Source organism: Raphanus sativus, unplaced genomic scaffold, assembly GCF_000801105.2.
Source record: "Raphanus sativus cultivar WK10039 unplaced genomic scaffold, ASM80110v3 Scaffold2651, whole genome shotgun sequence".
Taxonomy (NCBI): Eukaryota; Viridiplantae; Streptophyta; class Magnoliopsida; order Brassicales; family Brassicaceae; genus Raphanus; species Raphanus sativus.
The window spans coordinates 1,405-14,491 of record NW_026617959.1 but is presented as its reverse complement, the minus strand read 5'-3'; the positions used below and the strand labels follow the sequence as shown (position 1 = coordinate 14,491).

Genomic DNA, 13,087 nt, shown 5'->3' with positions numbered 1-13,087 from the left:
ATGAAACTTTACTTGATTGGTGAGACCAAAAAAACGAATCTCTCTGTTGTCTTGTAGTAAGAAGGAGGCTTAGGAAGTAATCTCATTCTTTCCCTCGTCCTTCAAACTTTCAAACCACAATGGAAATAAATAGAGTAATCAAGAATAAATAATATTGGGACTTATGAATAAGAAAGAGATGGAAAGCGAACTTGGTTTCTTGGTTTCTGTTCTGATCATATGCGCAGACATTACAGCTACAGTCCTCGGGATAGAAGCTGAGATTGCTCAGAGCAAGGTTCGAATCTTTACACCGACAGTACATACGAGTTTAGTTTCGTTTCTTTGTGTGTTTGATGTTTCTCCTTTTGCTAAACAGCAGCAGCCTCATCATGCTCATCAACAACATTCAAGACATATTACTGGATGTGGAAGAAAGCCAAGCTCCGGAGCTTTTGCTGAGGGAGTAGCTGCGATGGTGCTTCTGTCTATCGTCCATGTCACAGCCAATGTGCTTGGTGGCTGCACTTACATTCGCTCTAAGCAAGATTTCACGAGAGCGACTGCCAACAAGATACTCGCAGTAGCTCTCCTTGTTCTCTCCTGGTAATAATGCAAACGATGAAATCCAAATCTTAAACACAAATTTGAATTTTCGAAGGAAGGACACTGTTTTTTGACATACATTTTTTTGTGGTAGGATGTTCTTTGCTGTCAGCTACTCGACGCTGATGTTAGCAACATTGGCCAACTCGAGATCAAATAGATTCTGCAGCTTGCCTCATCGTTGGTTCTTTCTTGTTGGAGGCATATTTTGTTTTGGACATGGACTGGTGACTTCAGGATATTATGTTTCAGCCATTGCTGCGAAGAAAGAAGACAAAGAGAATGTGCAACCAGCAAATACAAGCCGCGCATAACACGCCAATCCTTTTCTTCCCCAAAGCTCAATGTCTTTTCGACGCAAGTATGTTTCGTGATTGTATCAAATTAACAAAACAACACTTTAGTTGCTTCAACTTTTAGCTTAAAACTTGATTTCTGATATTAATAAATCCGCAAATATTCCAAAATGAACACTTCAAGAATCAATAGAAAGGACAAAACATAAAAACGGCAGAACCAAAATCACATGTCTTTAAGGGTTTGGTTGAAATGATTCAGCCATCTTTGCTACAACCTCATGAATGAAACCGCTCTTCTGGGAATAGAGCTCGAGCTCCCTAAGCTGCAAGACTTTCCACTCCTCCTCGAATCTCTTCTTATCCTCTAAGGCAAGCCTACTCCAACCTTGCTGTGCAGTAATATCACCCACGCCAAAACGCGCTACTGCCTTAACAAGACCAGACTTCTCAAACGCAGCATCCACTTCCGCAACAATACCCAATGGAGAAGCTTCTCGTTTATTAGTAGTAACCACCTCTTCTTCACAGCTTTTACCATTGGGCGAAGAAGAAGAAACTAGCTCTTTCTTCTCGGGATCGACTTTCTTCGAACTGCTCTTCTTCGACTTCCCATTAGCTGAATCCAAAGCCACCTTCTCTGACTCCTCCTCGACTTTCTTCGAGTTACTGCTCTTCTTCGACTTCTTCCCATTGGACTTGACAGCAGAATCCAAAGCCACCCCATCACCTCCCCAAAACAACTTGGACAAATCAAAGGCCTTTCGATCGTGAGGCTTAGAAAACGCCACCTCCTCTCCGTTCTTCTCCTTACCAAGATTGTTCTCATACTTGGTCTTCAAACCCCAAAGCTTCTTCAAGAGTTGGGTTTTACTAACATCAAAGCTGATAGATTTCTTCACAGACAGATAAAACGCGTTCGTGTCATCGTAAGGACTCGCACCAGTCTCGTCTCTGTAATCGTTAAGCCCTTGCAAAGCAGCAATCTCATCTTCTTCGCTCCAGACGCGTTGGAAATAGGACTTCTTCGCCGACTCTTCTCCTGTAACAGTAGTCTTGGCCTTCTTGGCTTCAGCTGCTGCTCCATCTGTATCACTCAAAGAACGCTTCTTTGTCGAACACTTCGTCAAAGGTTTCACCTTTTTGTCGGAATCGTGATTCTTCTTCGCCGCCACCGCCACCGCTGAGTCCTTCGTTCCAGTGGTGAGGGATTTAACAGCGGAGGAGCTCTTTCTCTCGGTTTGAGAATCGGAATCGGTTTCTTCATCGGACCCGGATCCGGATCCGGACCCGGAATCGGAAGGTTGATGCTTCTTCTCCGGAGGAGCAGACTCTGGTTTCTTCAAGGATGACTCATCATCGTCAGTTTCTTCTTCCGAGGAAGAGTTTCCTGCCGCCTCCATCTCGTCGTTGTCTTCGTCGCTTGATGATGCATTCGGCGGATCTTCCAACGGATTGAAACGTTTCTTTGACATCTTTAGGGTTTTTGTCTTTGGGGGACTTTGAGAGGTCGAAACTGGTGTTTCCTTTTCACTACCACTACTCCCTCGCTTTATATATAAGATGTCTAATTCTTTTTTTTTTTCCTTAAATTTTGCACTTTTACCTTAAACATATCTTATTATTGAATAGAGAGTCTCTTTATTTTTCGACTCCACTAATTTGATTTTTTACTTTTTCGAGATTTATTAGGATTTTTGTTTTGTTTATCTTTATTGTTATGATTTTCTTCTTTTTAAAACTAGCCATTTTTAGATATTTTTCTATATTTTCATCCAATATATGTTGGTAGAATTCAGAACAGTGTGATGGTTGAAAGATCTACATTGTTTCACTATTATGGGAAAAAATAAAAGAGAAAGGAATCAACTCACTTTTAAAAACAAGATAATTGTTACAGACTAAACTAATTAAAGATAATTTGATGATATAAAAAGTTGAAGACTTTTTATCAAAGAATGTGTAGATCTTGTTGTATTATATTCTTTGCTCCCACTATGGCATGTATCTAACTCAAATTGTATAACCCCAAAACCAGAAGTGATATGCAAATTGCCAAACAAAAATCAGTTTAATATAAAGTGCTCATCAGTCCAAATATATTATACTGCAAAGTTATGGGACATAGCCGACTAAATAATCAATTAAATAACAGATGATACAATCAATGAGAAATGAAATGAAGAATAAGAAGAAAAAACGTACAAAATTATTACAGCAACCATTTCAACTTGATACATTTAAATGAAAGACCAAAATTTGAACTTAAGCCCAAGGGCTAATGGAACACTCCCAAGGCATCTTAGGGAATCTCTCACGGTCCTGACAATAATCGTATACGACAAGGTTACGTTGCACCCACGCATAGTCCATCTTCTGTGTCTTTGACAAGTGCCATGCGTCGTACTGGTCCCACCAGTTGTCCGTGGTGGTGGAGACGCAAGCAGGGAACGGATCCTTCCAGCGGCATCCTTCGACGGCGAAGTCCTTGTAGGAAGAGACGAACGGAGCTTTCTTCCAGTCGGTCTTCTCGAGACCACCACGTGTTGCCCAGTCGTCAGCGTTCCAGATGCTGGAGAACAAGTACATCGGCTTCTGGTTCGGGAAGAAGTCGTTGTTCGGTACCTTATCGCTGTTCTTGTACACTCGAATCGGTACTCTATCTACGAAGAACCTGCGATTAGCATTGAGTTTAACCGGATTACACATTGAACCGAGCGTTAAAATCAGCTTTACATTCGGTTTAGTTTGATTTTGTTAAAAGTTTGGTTATGGTTGGTCAGCTAGCTTAAGGGTCGTAATTTCTAATAAAATATTCGGTTTGGTTTAATCAAAGCGAGTGGCAACTCTATGTTTTAGTTAAGAGTAAGAGGGGTGGCGGTGGCCTTACACGAGCTGGTGGTTATTCCAGAGAATGGAGTAAGTGTGGTAGTCCTTGGTCGGGTCGAACCAGAGAGTATGTCGCATCTCCCGATTCCCGGTTCCGTTCTTAAACACATTGGTCTGGATGATGTACGGTTCTCCGGTTCGGTTCCCTAGGAATTCAAAATCTATCTCGTCTCTCTCCGGTCCGGCTCCATTCTCCGAACACAGCTAACGTCATAAAAAGAGAGAGAGAGTTAATTATACAAAATGAAAATTGATTATATTTCCAAGACTGAAAATTAAAATAAAACAACGGCTCACGTAGTAAGCGGTAACGACGCCGGCTGAGTCGCCGCCGACAAGCTTTAGCTTCATACTGAACCATCCAAATCTGTACATGTGCTTTGTCTGAAATCCACATCCTGTTTGAAGAAACTCAAATAAACGAACAACACTAATCTTTAAACTGGAGATTCCTGGCTATTGGATTCGAACGTACCGGTGTCGTTGTCTAAGGCCAGATTCCAGATCTGTCCATCGTCGGAAGTCGTGAAGTGATTTTCAGACCACATTATATTGAAATTTTCTTCGAACGACGGTGTCGGTGTTGCTGTGATTGAGGAAGTCGCCATTAGAGCCGCCACGAAAAAGAACACAGCCGCCATGGAAGAACATCTCGTCTCCATTGTGTCGTCTCAGCTTCGAATTTTTCGAATAGAGAGAGAGAGAGAGAGAGGGAGAACGTGATCTCACTTGGTTACGAGTTCCGTGAGTGAGAAGACGATGGAGCTTTATTGCTTTAATTTAAAGACCGGGAATTTTACTGTTCTGACCACTAAGAATTTTTATATTTGGGTTTGGACTTTGGATACGGTTTGTGGAAATATATTTAATTTGTAAAATGAATGCATAATCAAGAAAAGATTAGTTAAAAATTGAGGAAATTAACAGTGAACGCAATGATTACTGTAAAGTGGGAAACAGATGGAACTTTTAAAACCCGGTTAAGCTTCTTCAACACCGACCGGTTTATTCACTAAGCTGAGTAGTGAGATTAGTCAATCAATATTGATGAATCATGAGCTGGGGTGTTATGGGAATTATGGAAATTAACAAGAGAACATGGACAATATTGAACATGGAGAATCATTGGAGCGCCAGGCTGCCACCAAGTGGAAATGTTCATGTAAAAGCAAGAAGACAGAAAACATTATTTAATTCTTTGTTTTTTTTTGTCAACTATATGAATTTAATCCAACATATATGTATTTTTTTGACATCCATATATGTATATCTTGTGAACTAAATTCTAAATAAACACCTAGGGGATTTTAATTTTTTAAGTTTAACCGTAGTGAAATAATACTCCCCTATTCGATTTAATAGAATATATTTGAAGTTTGACAAAATTACATGTAAACATATACATACTTCGAATATCTAAACTATATGTTTCTGGAAATTAAATATGCAAATACGCTTCGGACCATAATATTATTTTCAACAAAGGAGGTTGCCTCTCATCTTTTGGTATAGGCAGAGACAAAGCACGTGAAACAAGCACGTTACGATGAAAAGAAATCGAATAAATAATACACATCGATTTACTACTTTATTTGGTTGTCAAAGATTAGTAAATTGGACTGTCTCTCCCATTATCCAGTATTCTATACAACTTACATATATATATAATAAATGTTTTTCTATGGATATGAATGTTATAGATCTAAGACAGGCAGAATGCAGTTTACAAATAATAATATAAACATATGGAACTCTACCTTCTTGCTCTAGACTAGATATGTCTACAGTACAACAGACTATAAAGATGATAATACACAACAGTATACTAATGATGTAAGAGATAATTTTGTTTAGCAGTTATATTTTTTTTGTAACAGATTGTTTAACAGTTATATTATATTTTCATTTTAACAAACATGCATGGTGTAGTCACTAGTAAGTACTGAAAGCAATCTCAAACCCAAAAATAAGTTAGAACTCATGAGTCAAATGAAATAGAATACACAAAGAGAAAATGTTCATAGAGTTTTATCGTGCGAGAAATAAAAGAAACGAAAATCAATTAGATGTTACCAATATAAAAAGGATTGTAGATTGACGACGAAATGGAAAAGATGAGAGCTGCACTCACGGATTTCATTAGAACAGAGAAAGACATCTATACCTACATGAGTTATAAGAACTTCTAAATTTCTAATGGATCAGTTTTGGTTTTTTCTTTAGGCTTTCAATATATAACTCTCTAATATTTATACGTAATTTACTTTTGTGGGAATTTATTTATTTGAATCTCCATTAGGTATGAAATTACTTTGTTTTTTAATAATGATCTGTGTATGAATTTTTTTTTTTTTGGCTACAATTGGGGTTTCTCCTATGCTTCATCTTATATACGAATATATATGATGTATCGTTTCGTATGTCGATAATAGAGAACACATGATTAACTATCATTATAGGTAAAGTCATGATGCTTGCACAAAGACAGTTTGGCCGAGTGGTCTAAGGCGCCAGATTTAGGCTCTGGTCCGCAAGGGCGTGGGTTCAATCCCACAGCTGTCAGTATATTTTTTCCAAGATTGATGCGAAACTTGATCCACAAGAAAGTCTTTTCAAGAGTAGGAAAGATTATCTCTTTACTCTTTTCTTCGATCTCTGCTTGCAAATTAAGCATCTTTTTGCCCCCTACACGTTGATTCCTTAAGATAGCTCATGTGTTTTTTCCTTTTTTGAAGATAGCTCTTGTTTTTAAGATGTGTTTTAGGCACCACAGTCCACAGAACTCTGGACGAGCACTGTGTATATGTATGAAACTAGGATATATACGATATGACCCTGCGTATATATTTTTCTTTGTTGGAATTTTTTAGCTGATGGAAATTAAAATGTTTTTTTTTGGGTCTCAGTTCTTCATTATCTAATTGTTTTTAAAATAGCGAATGCTCACGGAAAAAATGAACACGTATGAGGCCATGATTATCTTTTGAATCTTGACCATCCCCTTCTGCTCAAAATCCTTCCCTTGTCTCCCAAGAAACCATTTCTTCCTCAATCTTTATATCTGATAAATATAGTTCCACGTACAAAACAAAATGATGAAGAGTCGGAGCAGAAACTTAGCCACCCTGAGTTTGATGATATTGACAATTACGGTTTTGTCATGGACGAAGATTGTGGCTGGACAAGAAGCACTATTAGGAAAGAAAGTATTGCCGTTGTGCCACAGAGAATGTATGCCAATATGCATGAAAGTGACCGAAGCTACGCAAGAGATTTGTGTTGGTGCATGCCAAGCGGGTTGTGTCCAGCTTCAAGGTAGAGGCACCGGACTTTCAGCCACCGATCAAGGAGTTGATATGGTCATTGCTTAGAAAAGTATTTACCATCTTTATCACTGGAAATTGTATTTGATATGTTAATTCATATGTAGAGTACTTTTTTATATTACTTTTAAAATTATTTTAGTTAAAACTGTGATTTCGAATATAATAGATCAATTTGATTCTTATTTTGAATATAAAGTTGTTAAAGTTCATTATTTTAAACCGTTTAAATAAACTAAGCTCAAAATATTCTGATTAGTATTTTACTTGCAACTTACATTTCCAACGTGCCCTACTGAGAATACTTCCAAGCCAATAAGACTCCATCATTGTGTAATCAATAATTGCTACACTATCCTCAGAATTTGTGGTCATACCAACATGAACACCTTCAAGGGGAAGAAGCTGTTCTTCATATCCACCTACGGATTCTTGATGATGTTCTTGCCTCTACAAGTTTCTTATTCAAGTGACACAATATTAACAAATCAGTCTCTTTCAGGATTTGAGACCATTGTCTCGAGGAATGGGGTCTTCGAACTCGGTCTCTTCTCACCAGGTATTTCTAGTTTGTTCTACTTAGGCATATGGTACAAGCAAATTGTTCCAAAGACTATAGTTTGGGTGGCAAATCAAGAATCTCCTGTCCCAAAGATAGCTTTTGTCAACTTAAGTTTATCACTTGGAAGCTTAGTTCTGTATGATAATTATACTGAGCTTCCAATTTGGTGGAGCGCCAGTATTGATTCTAACAGCAGCGCAGATGTTCAAGCTGTTCTGCTTGATAGTGGTAATCTTATCCTTAGAGATGGACCTACTTCATCTGCCGCCGTGTTGTGGCAGAGTTTTGATTATCCCTCGGATACTTGGCTTCCTGGTGCTAAAATCCGGTGGAACACTACTAGCAAATTTATCACTAGTTGGAACACCTTGGAAGATCCATCACCGGGACGCTACTCTCTCCAGGTTGACCCTATTACAAGGAAGTCTCTCATCATACTTTTAAATGAAACTAAATCATATTGGTCTAGTGGTGCATGGGATGATCGACGTAGAATCTTCAAGAAAGTTACAGCCCGTAACTTGAGCTTTGAATTCAACCTGAATGAGTCATACGTCACCTATTCAGTACGTTACCAAAATCCATTTCGTTTGGTTATGGATGTTTCTGGACAGTTAACGGCCTATAACTGGCTTGAGAAGCACCAGATGTGGGATGCGTCATGGTCGGCTCCAGATCATAAATGTGAGGTTTATGGTTACTGTGGTTCGTTCGGAATCTGTTATGAGAATTCGTCTTGCAAATGTGCTCCTACTTTTAGACCAGCATATATTGAGGGCATATACATATACTCAAATGACTCATCTGCTGGTTGCGTGAGTGAAATAAATTTAGCCACGAATCAATGTGGCAAGGAAACCGACAAGTTTCTTCCTCTTTATAACATCAAAGCAGCCACTGATCCGGATCCGAATCCGGATCCGCTAGAAGATACTCCTCTGACTACGACATGTGAATCAACTTGCCTAGGTTACTGTTTCTGCAAGGCCTATGCATACGATGGAAACCGGTGCTTGATTTGGACAAGTAATGACATCTTCAACCTGCAACAACTTGATGCAAATAACAGCGAGGGTAGGACGTTTTATGTCAGGCTTGTTTACTCAGACTACATCTCAAAGGACATCTCAAGCGACATCTCAAACAAAGGTAAGCATTTTTTTTTTTCAATCATGAACTTGAGGCATTGCATAACATTTTTTAAGAGCATCTCAAATCCACCTCTCTGTGATAATATTATAGAAAAAAATTCTATTTTAGAGGAAAATACAGAAATAAATATAGAGTTAAGAGTTGGAAATGGTCTAATAAGATTTTTTCTCGTTTATATCTCAGGAAGAAGAAACCACCGTAAAGTCAGAACCCTTATGCTAGCCGTTTTACTACCATTATTAGTAGTAGCTGCACTATCCATTAGTTTGTATTGTTACTGCTTTTCATCTCCACCAAGAAGCAAAAGAGCGCAAAAAGGTGAGACTAAATAGTATTTTCATGAGGAGGTAATTAATTAATTCAATGTTACAAGATTATTTTTCAGACAAAGAACAGAGTAAAAAGATACTTGAAGGAGGTATAATAGATGCAGAAGTTGATGATCAAGAACAGATGTTATACCTTAATTTACTTGATATAATGGCTGCAACAAATGCTTTCTCAGAGGAAAACAAGTTAGGGGAAGGTGGTTTTGGTCCGGTCTACAAGGTAAACAACAATATGATTAGTTTCTTACTTAGGATTAAAAGAGTTGATAGCTAAGTGTGTATTTTTAAACGTTAGGAAAATCTACCAAACGGCACTCATGTGGCGATCAAAAGGTTGTCAAAAAAGTCAAGTCAGGGTCTGATAGAGTTCAAGAATGAAGTGGTTTTGATCATAAAACTTCAGCACAAGAACCTTGTGAAGCTTTTAGGATATTGCGTGGAAGGAGACGAGAAGCTCCTTATCTACGAGTACATGTCTAATAAGAGCCTTGATGCTTTACTCTTTGGTAAGTGATGATGATATATATCTTAAAAATTGCTAAATTATGATTATAAAACCTTTATGCTTTATATATAGACACTCTTAAAAGCAAGGAACTGGATTGGGAGAAGCGTATGAAAATAATAACTGGGACGACAAAAGGACTTCAGTATCTGCATGAAGATTCACGTCTCAAGATCATCCATAGAGATCTTAAGGCAAGCAACATTCTTCTCGACGATGAGATGAATCCTAAGATCTCCGGTTTTGGAGCCGCAAGGATCTTTGGTTGCAAACAGATCGATGACAGCACCCAAAGAATTGTCGGAACATTGTAAGTATTACATTTTTATGCTTTTATGGAGTTTCAAAACACTAAAATGTTATTTTTATAACATTAGTAATTACATGCATGTTATTACATAAGTTAGCATGCATGTTCAACATAAGTAACACATAAAAACTCAAGTCTTGGTTACAATGATCTGTTTTAGCGGCTACATGTCACCGGAATATGCCTTAGGCGGAATGATTTCAGAGAAATCGGATATTTATAGCTTTGGAGTATTGCTTTTAGAGATCGTATCAGGCAAAAAGGCAACGAGGTTTGTTCACGACAGAACACACAGCATTATCGCTTATGTATTAAGTGTTTCTGCATGATCAAAATTCATTGTAATTGTGTTCTTTTAAAGTTCAGCTCAAACCCAAAATGTTTGTTAATGAGTTTTTCAGGCATGGGGATCTTGGTGTGAGACAAAAGGTGTAAGCATCATAGATGAATCTCTGGGAGATTCATATTCTTTGAAAGAAGTGATGCGGTGCGTTCACATCGCTCTTCTTTGCGTTCAAGATCATCCTAAAGACAGACCCACGATTTCACAAATTGTTTATATGCTGAGCAACGATCACGATCTCAGGGTTCCAATACCGCCTACATTCACAAACGTTTTGAACTGCAATCATGGATTACCACCGTCTGACTATGTGTTCTCTATTAACGAAGCTACGCAATCAACAATGGAAGGACGATGAATACCTGCTTAAGAGATTGAATCTGATTCTACTTGAAATTATGTTATTTTTCTCCTTAAAAGTTATATATGTTACAAGACAATTAGATACAACACACAAAAATTGTTACATGTTCAATGAGGCAACTCAGCTTCAACTTCGTTCCACAAGTCCACATTTCTAGAAAACTTGTCTTTCACAAGCGCAATCACCTCTCTAGCTTCATCAACCTTGTTACTACCAACCAGTCCATGAACAAGCCACCTCATGACACTGAAACTCGGAACCCAATTCCTCTCCATACTCTCCTTACAAAGCACCAAAGCCGTCTCAAACTCTCCTCTTTCACACAAACACCGTATCAAACCAAAGTAACACTCACTACCCGGCTTGCACCCGCTCTTCACCATAACCTCAAACACACCCATCGCCTCATCCAAATCCCCCTCACCGCAAAACCCACGAATCAAAATCGAATACGTCTCCGAGTTCGGTCTCATCCTACTCGACACAACTCCACAGAGCAACGCTTTAGCTTCTCTACTTCTCTTCCCCTCGCACAAACACCGAACCATAATATTGTACGTCGCGATACCCACGTGAACTCCAAACTCTCTCATCAACCTCAACACTCTCCTCACCTCGTCGTACTTCCCTTCCTTATAAAACCCAGCGATCATCAACCCGAAGGTGGAAGCTCTCGGCTTCACTCGCCTCCTCTCCATCTCCGCGACGATTGAGTAACTCGAGCTCGTCGAGTTAGATTCGCATAACGCTCTGACGATTCGGTTGTAAGTCTCGAGATCAGGCTCGATGCCGTACTTCCTCGGCGTTTCGGAGTAGACTCGTTTCGCTTCCTCGTAATCTCTCGCCGTCAAGCAAGCGAGTAACAGAGCGTTCAACGACTTCACCGTTCTCTGGATCTCGTACCTCTCGAGGTTGTGGAATGTCTGTAGAGACCGATCGAGCATGTTCGCTCGGCCGTAGAGGATGATCGCGCGGACGGCGGAGCTCTCGGATCTGGGATGAGGTTGGCTGTTGATGAACCCGTCGAGGAGGTGGGACACGGCGGAGAGGTGTTTCTGGCTGGATAGTGTGGCGACCGCGAGGGAGAAGGCGACGCGGTGGAGGTGGTGGTTGTGGTGAGGGGAGAGGGAAGCGGATCTGCAGATTTCGAGGATTCGATCTGGGTTGTTCTCGGTTCTGAGGAGGGAGAGAACGTGCCGGCTCTTCTTATGATTGGTGGTGAGTGAGGTGAGGAGGGATGAAGCGGTTGAGATGAATCGGAGTTGGTTCACGTTGTGAGCGAGAGGTTCGGATGTTAGGATGCGGAGGAGAGACGCCATTAGTAAGGGTTCATGATGTTTCAGAAGAGATGGAGACGACGAGGGGGACTGTTCCGGAGAGAGAGAGATCAGGTTTAAACCGGTTTAAGAGAACGAAAAATTAAAAATTTAATTCGAATGGTTTTCTTGAATCAGATACGGACCGTTGATGTTTTATCTATTGTCACCAGTAGTGACGGTCTTGATGGAAGGATAACGAGTGTAGAAAAATAATAAAATTTTTGGATCAATGTTTAAACCGGGGTTTTGAACCCGACGTGAATCGAACACGCAACCTTCTGATCTGGAGTCAGACGCGCTACCATTGCGCCACGGATCCGGTGACTATTTTGTACACAAGGAGATATAAAACGATCACCATTGTATCTATGTGTGGTTGCATTTGCTCTCATTTTGTTGACAGTGTCCCTCCTCCTACTCTTTTCATTTTGCATGTGGAATTTACAGATAATTATACCTATCATTATACCTTTGTTTATTTATGTTAATATAGAATCATACCAGAGCGCTCCTCTAGGGGTTCCATCTGATAATGAGTTATAGTCTTCAATCATATATGTCCCACTGAGTCATTTTCCAAAGTAGTTTCTGACACATTTTCAAGTTATGGCCAGGTTTTTGTTAATGGATTAGATCCTACTATCACGGATGATTAGCTGAAGAATGTCTTTTGGCCAATATGAAAAGATTGTGCATGTAGAAAAAAACTCGCTGGGAAGCGTTGTGGGTTCGTTAACTGAGAAGTGCTTTGCAGCTGTTGGAAACTCTCTCAACTTTGAATACCAATGTCACAGTTCAATCATGTATTTTGTATTTATCCTTCTTTTTCAGAAGTTGCGCAGAGGAAGATATTAGAATGATGAATGGTATGGTATGTAACTAGGTGGAACAACCCTCAGGCTTTCGTGGGGGAGAAGGCCTTCATCAAAACAAGTGACTGATTCCCCTTTGCATATGATACTAGATGATAAAAAGAAACCACTTCCAATGAAAATTTAGAAGATTTGATAATAATCTTTTGTTCCCTTCTGTTTTCTTTATATATCCGTTCTCTAGGCGCAGCATATTCAAGTCAGTATTATTACAGCGGTTATGGACAAGGTCAAGAGC

The 13,087-nt window shown here is 39.4% G+C and overlaps 6 protein-coding genes and 2 non-coding genes across 11 annotated transcripts; 4 read left to right on the top strand and 4 right to left on the bottom strand.

The window, feature by feature from the left end:
- The first annotated feature begins 80 nt into the window (after positions 1-80).
- LOC108836611 (protein DESIGUAL 3) lies at positions 81-916 on the top strand. Of its 2 annotated transcripts, none has more exons than XM_018609748.2 (3): positions 81-277; positions 362-585; positions 680-916. In XM_018609748.2, exons 1-3 carry the CDS (start codon positions 164-166, stop codon positions 897-899), a joined length of 558 nt encoding a protein of 185 aa, XP_018465250.1. In that variant the 5' UTR covers positions 81-163; the 3' UTR covers positions 900-916. The 2 variants fall into 2 exon arrangements, with proteins under 2 accessions (XP_018465250.1, XP_018465249.1); XM_018609747.2 differs by having other exon boundaries at positions 83-277; positions 359-585.
- Positions 917-999: 83 nt separating this feature from the next.
- On the bottom strand, positions 1,000-2,424 carry LOC108836610 (probable transcription factor At1g11510). Its single transcript, XM_018609746.2, has one exon. The coding sequence runs from the start codon at positions 2,354-2,356 to the stop codon at positions 1,118-1,120; it is 1,239 nt and encodes a 412-aa protein (XP_018465248.1). The 5' UTR covers positions 2,357-2,424; the 3' UTR covers positions 1,000-1,117.
- A 582-nt stretch (positions 2,425-3,006) lies between these two features.
- LOC130505872 (probable xyloglucan endotransglucosylase/hydrolase protein 8) lies at positions 3,007-4,557 on the bottom strand. Its single transcript, XM_057000477.1, has 4 exons — positions 4,246-4,557; positions 4,068-4,168; positions 3,772-3,974; positions 3,007-3,555 (listed from the first exon to the last, which is right to left on the bottom strand). Exons 1-4 carry the CDS (start codon positions 4,430-4,432, stop codon positions 3,147-3,149), a joined length of 900 nt encoding a protein of 299 aa, XP_056856457.1. The 5' UTR covers positions 4,433-4,557; the 3' UTR covers positions 3,007-3,146.
- A 1,696-nt stretch (positions 4,558-6,253) lies between these two features.
- Positions 6,254-6,332, top strand: TRNAL-UAG (transfer RNA leucine (anticodon UAG)). Its single transcript has one exon. It is a non-coding gene; the product is annotated as a tRNA-Leu (tRNA).
- A 533-nt stretch (positions 6,333-6,865) lies between these two features.
- Positions 6,866-7,141, top strand: LOC130505871 (uncharacterized). Its single transcript, XM_057000474.1, has one exon. It carries the CDS (start codon positions 6,866-6,868, stop codon positions 7,139-7,141), a length of 276 nt encoding a protein of 91 aa, XP_056856454.1.
- Positions 7,142-7,431: 290 nt separating this feature from the next.
- LOC108815182 (G-type lectin S-receptor-like serine/threonine-protein kinase At4g11900) lies at positions 7,432-10,793 on the top strand. 3 transcript variants are annotated; one of them, XM_018587835.2, is made up of 7 exons: positions 7,432-8,804; positions 8,991-9,125; positions 9,193-9,356; positions 9,432-9,642; positions 9,714-9,951; positions 10,112-10,259; positions 10,353-10,793. In XM_018587835.2, exons 1-7 carry the CDS (start codon positions 7,475-7,477, stop codon positions 10,650-10,652), a joined length of 2,526 nt encoding a protein of 841 aa, XP_018443337.2. In that variant the 5' UTR covers positions 7,432-7,474; the 3' UTR covers positions 10,653-10,793. The 3 variants fall into 3 exon arrangements, with proteins under 3 accessions (XP_018443337.2, XP_056856455.1, XP_056856456.1); XM_057000475.1 differs by having other exon boundaries at positions 9,181-9,356; XM_057000476.1 differs by having other exon boundaries at positions 9,181-9,356; positions 10,112-10,222; positions 10,353-10,535.
- Positions 10,679-12,109, bottom strand: LOC108815172 (pentatricopeptide repeat-containing protein At1g11630, mitochondrial). Its single transcript, XM_018587826.2, has one exon. It carries the CDS (start codon positions 11,975-11,977, stop codon positions 10,766-10,768), a length of 1,212 nt encoding a protein of 403 aa, XP_018443328.2. The 5' UTR covers positions 11,978-12,109; the 3' UTR covers positions 10,679-10,765.
- Positions 12,110-12,224: 115 nt separating this feature from the next.
- Positions 12,225-12,296, bottom strand: TRNAW-CCA (transfer RNA tryptophan (anticodon CCA)). The gene has a single exon. It is a non-coding gene; the product is annotated as a tRNA-Trp (tRNA).
- Positions 12,297-13,087: the final 791 nt, after the last annotated feature.

Coding starts and splice junctions, on each gene's coding strand:
- LOC108815172 (XM_018587826.2), bottom strand. CDS start 11,977: ATGGCGTCTCTCCTCCGCATCCTAACATCCGAACCTCTCGCTCACAAC.
- LOC108815182 (XM_057000475.1), top strand. CDS start 7,475: ATGAACACCTTCAAGGGGAAGAAGCTGTTCTTCATATCCACCTACGGA. Junction 9,126..9,180: donor AAGCAAAAGAGCGCAAAAAG/GTGAGACTAAAT, acceptor CAATGTTACAAG/ATTATTTTTCAGACAAAGAA. Junction 9,952..10,111: donor CAAAGAATTGTCGGAACATT/GTAAGTATTACA, acceptor GATCTGTTTTAG/CGGCTACATGTCACCGGAAT.
- LOC108836611 (XM_018609747.2), top strand. CDS start 164: ATGAATAAGAAAGAGATGGAAAGCGAACTTGGTTTCTTGGTTTCTGTT. Junction 278..358: donor CTGAGATTGCTCAGAGCAAG/GTTCGAATCTTT, acceptor TTTGCTAAACAG/CAGCAGCCTCATCATGCTCA. Junction 586..679: donor GCTCTCCTTGTTCTCTCCTG/GTAATAATGCAA, acceptor TTTTTGTGGTAG/GATGTTCTTTGCTGTCAGCT.
- LOC108836610 (XM_018609746.2), bottom strand. CDS start 2,356: ATGTCAAAGAAACGTTTCAATCCGTTGGAAGATCCGCCGAATGCATCA.
- LOC130505871 (XM_057000474.1), top strand. CDS start 6,866: ATGAAGAGTCGGAGCAGAAACTTAGCCACCCTGAGTTTGATGATATTG.
- LOC130505872 (XM_057000477.1), bottom strand. CDS start 4,432: ATGGAGACGAGATGTTCTTCCATGGCGGCTGTGTTCTTTTTCGTGGCG. Junction 4,169..4,245: donor GGCCTTAGACAACGACACCG/GTACGTTCGAAT, acceptor TTCTTCAAACAG/GATGTGGATTTCAGACAAAG. Junction 3,556..3,771: donor TGGAATAACCACCAGCTCGT/GTAAGGCCACCG, acceptor TGCTAATCGCAG/GTTCTTCGTAGATAGAGTAC.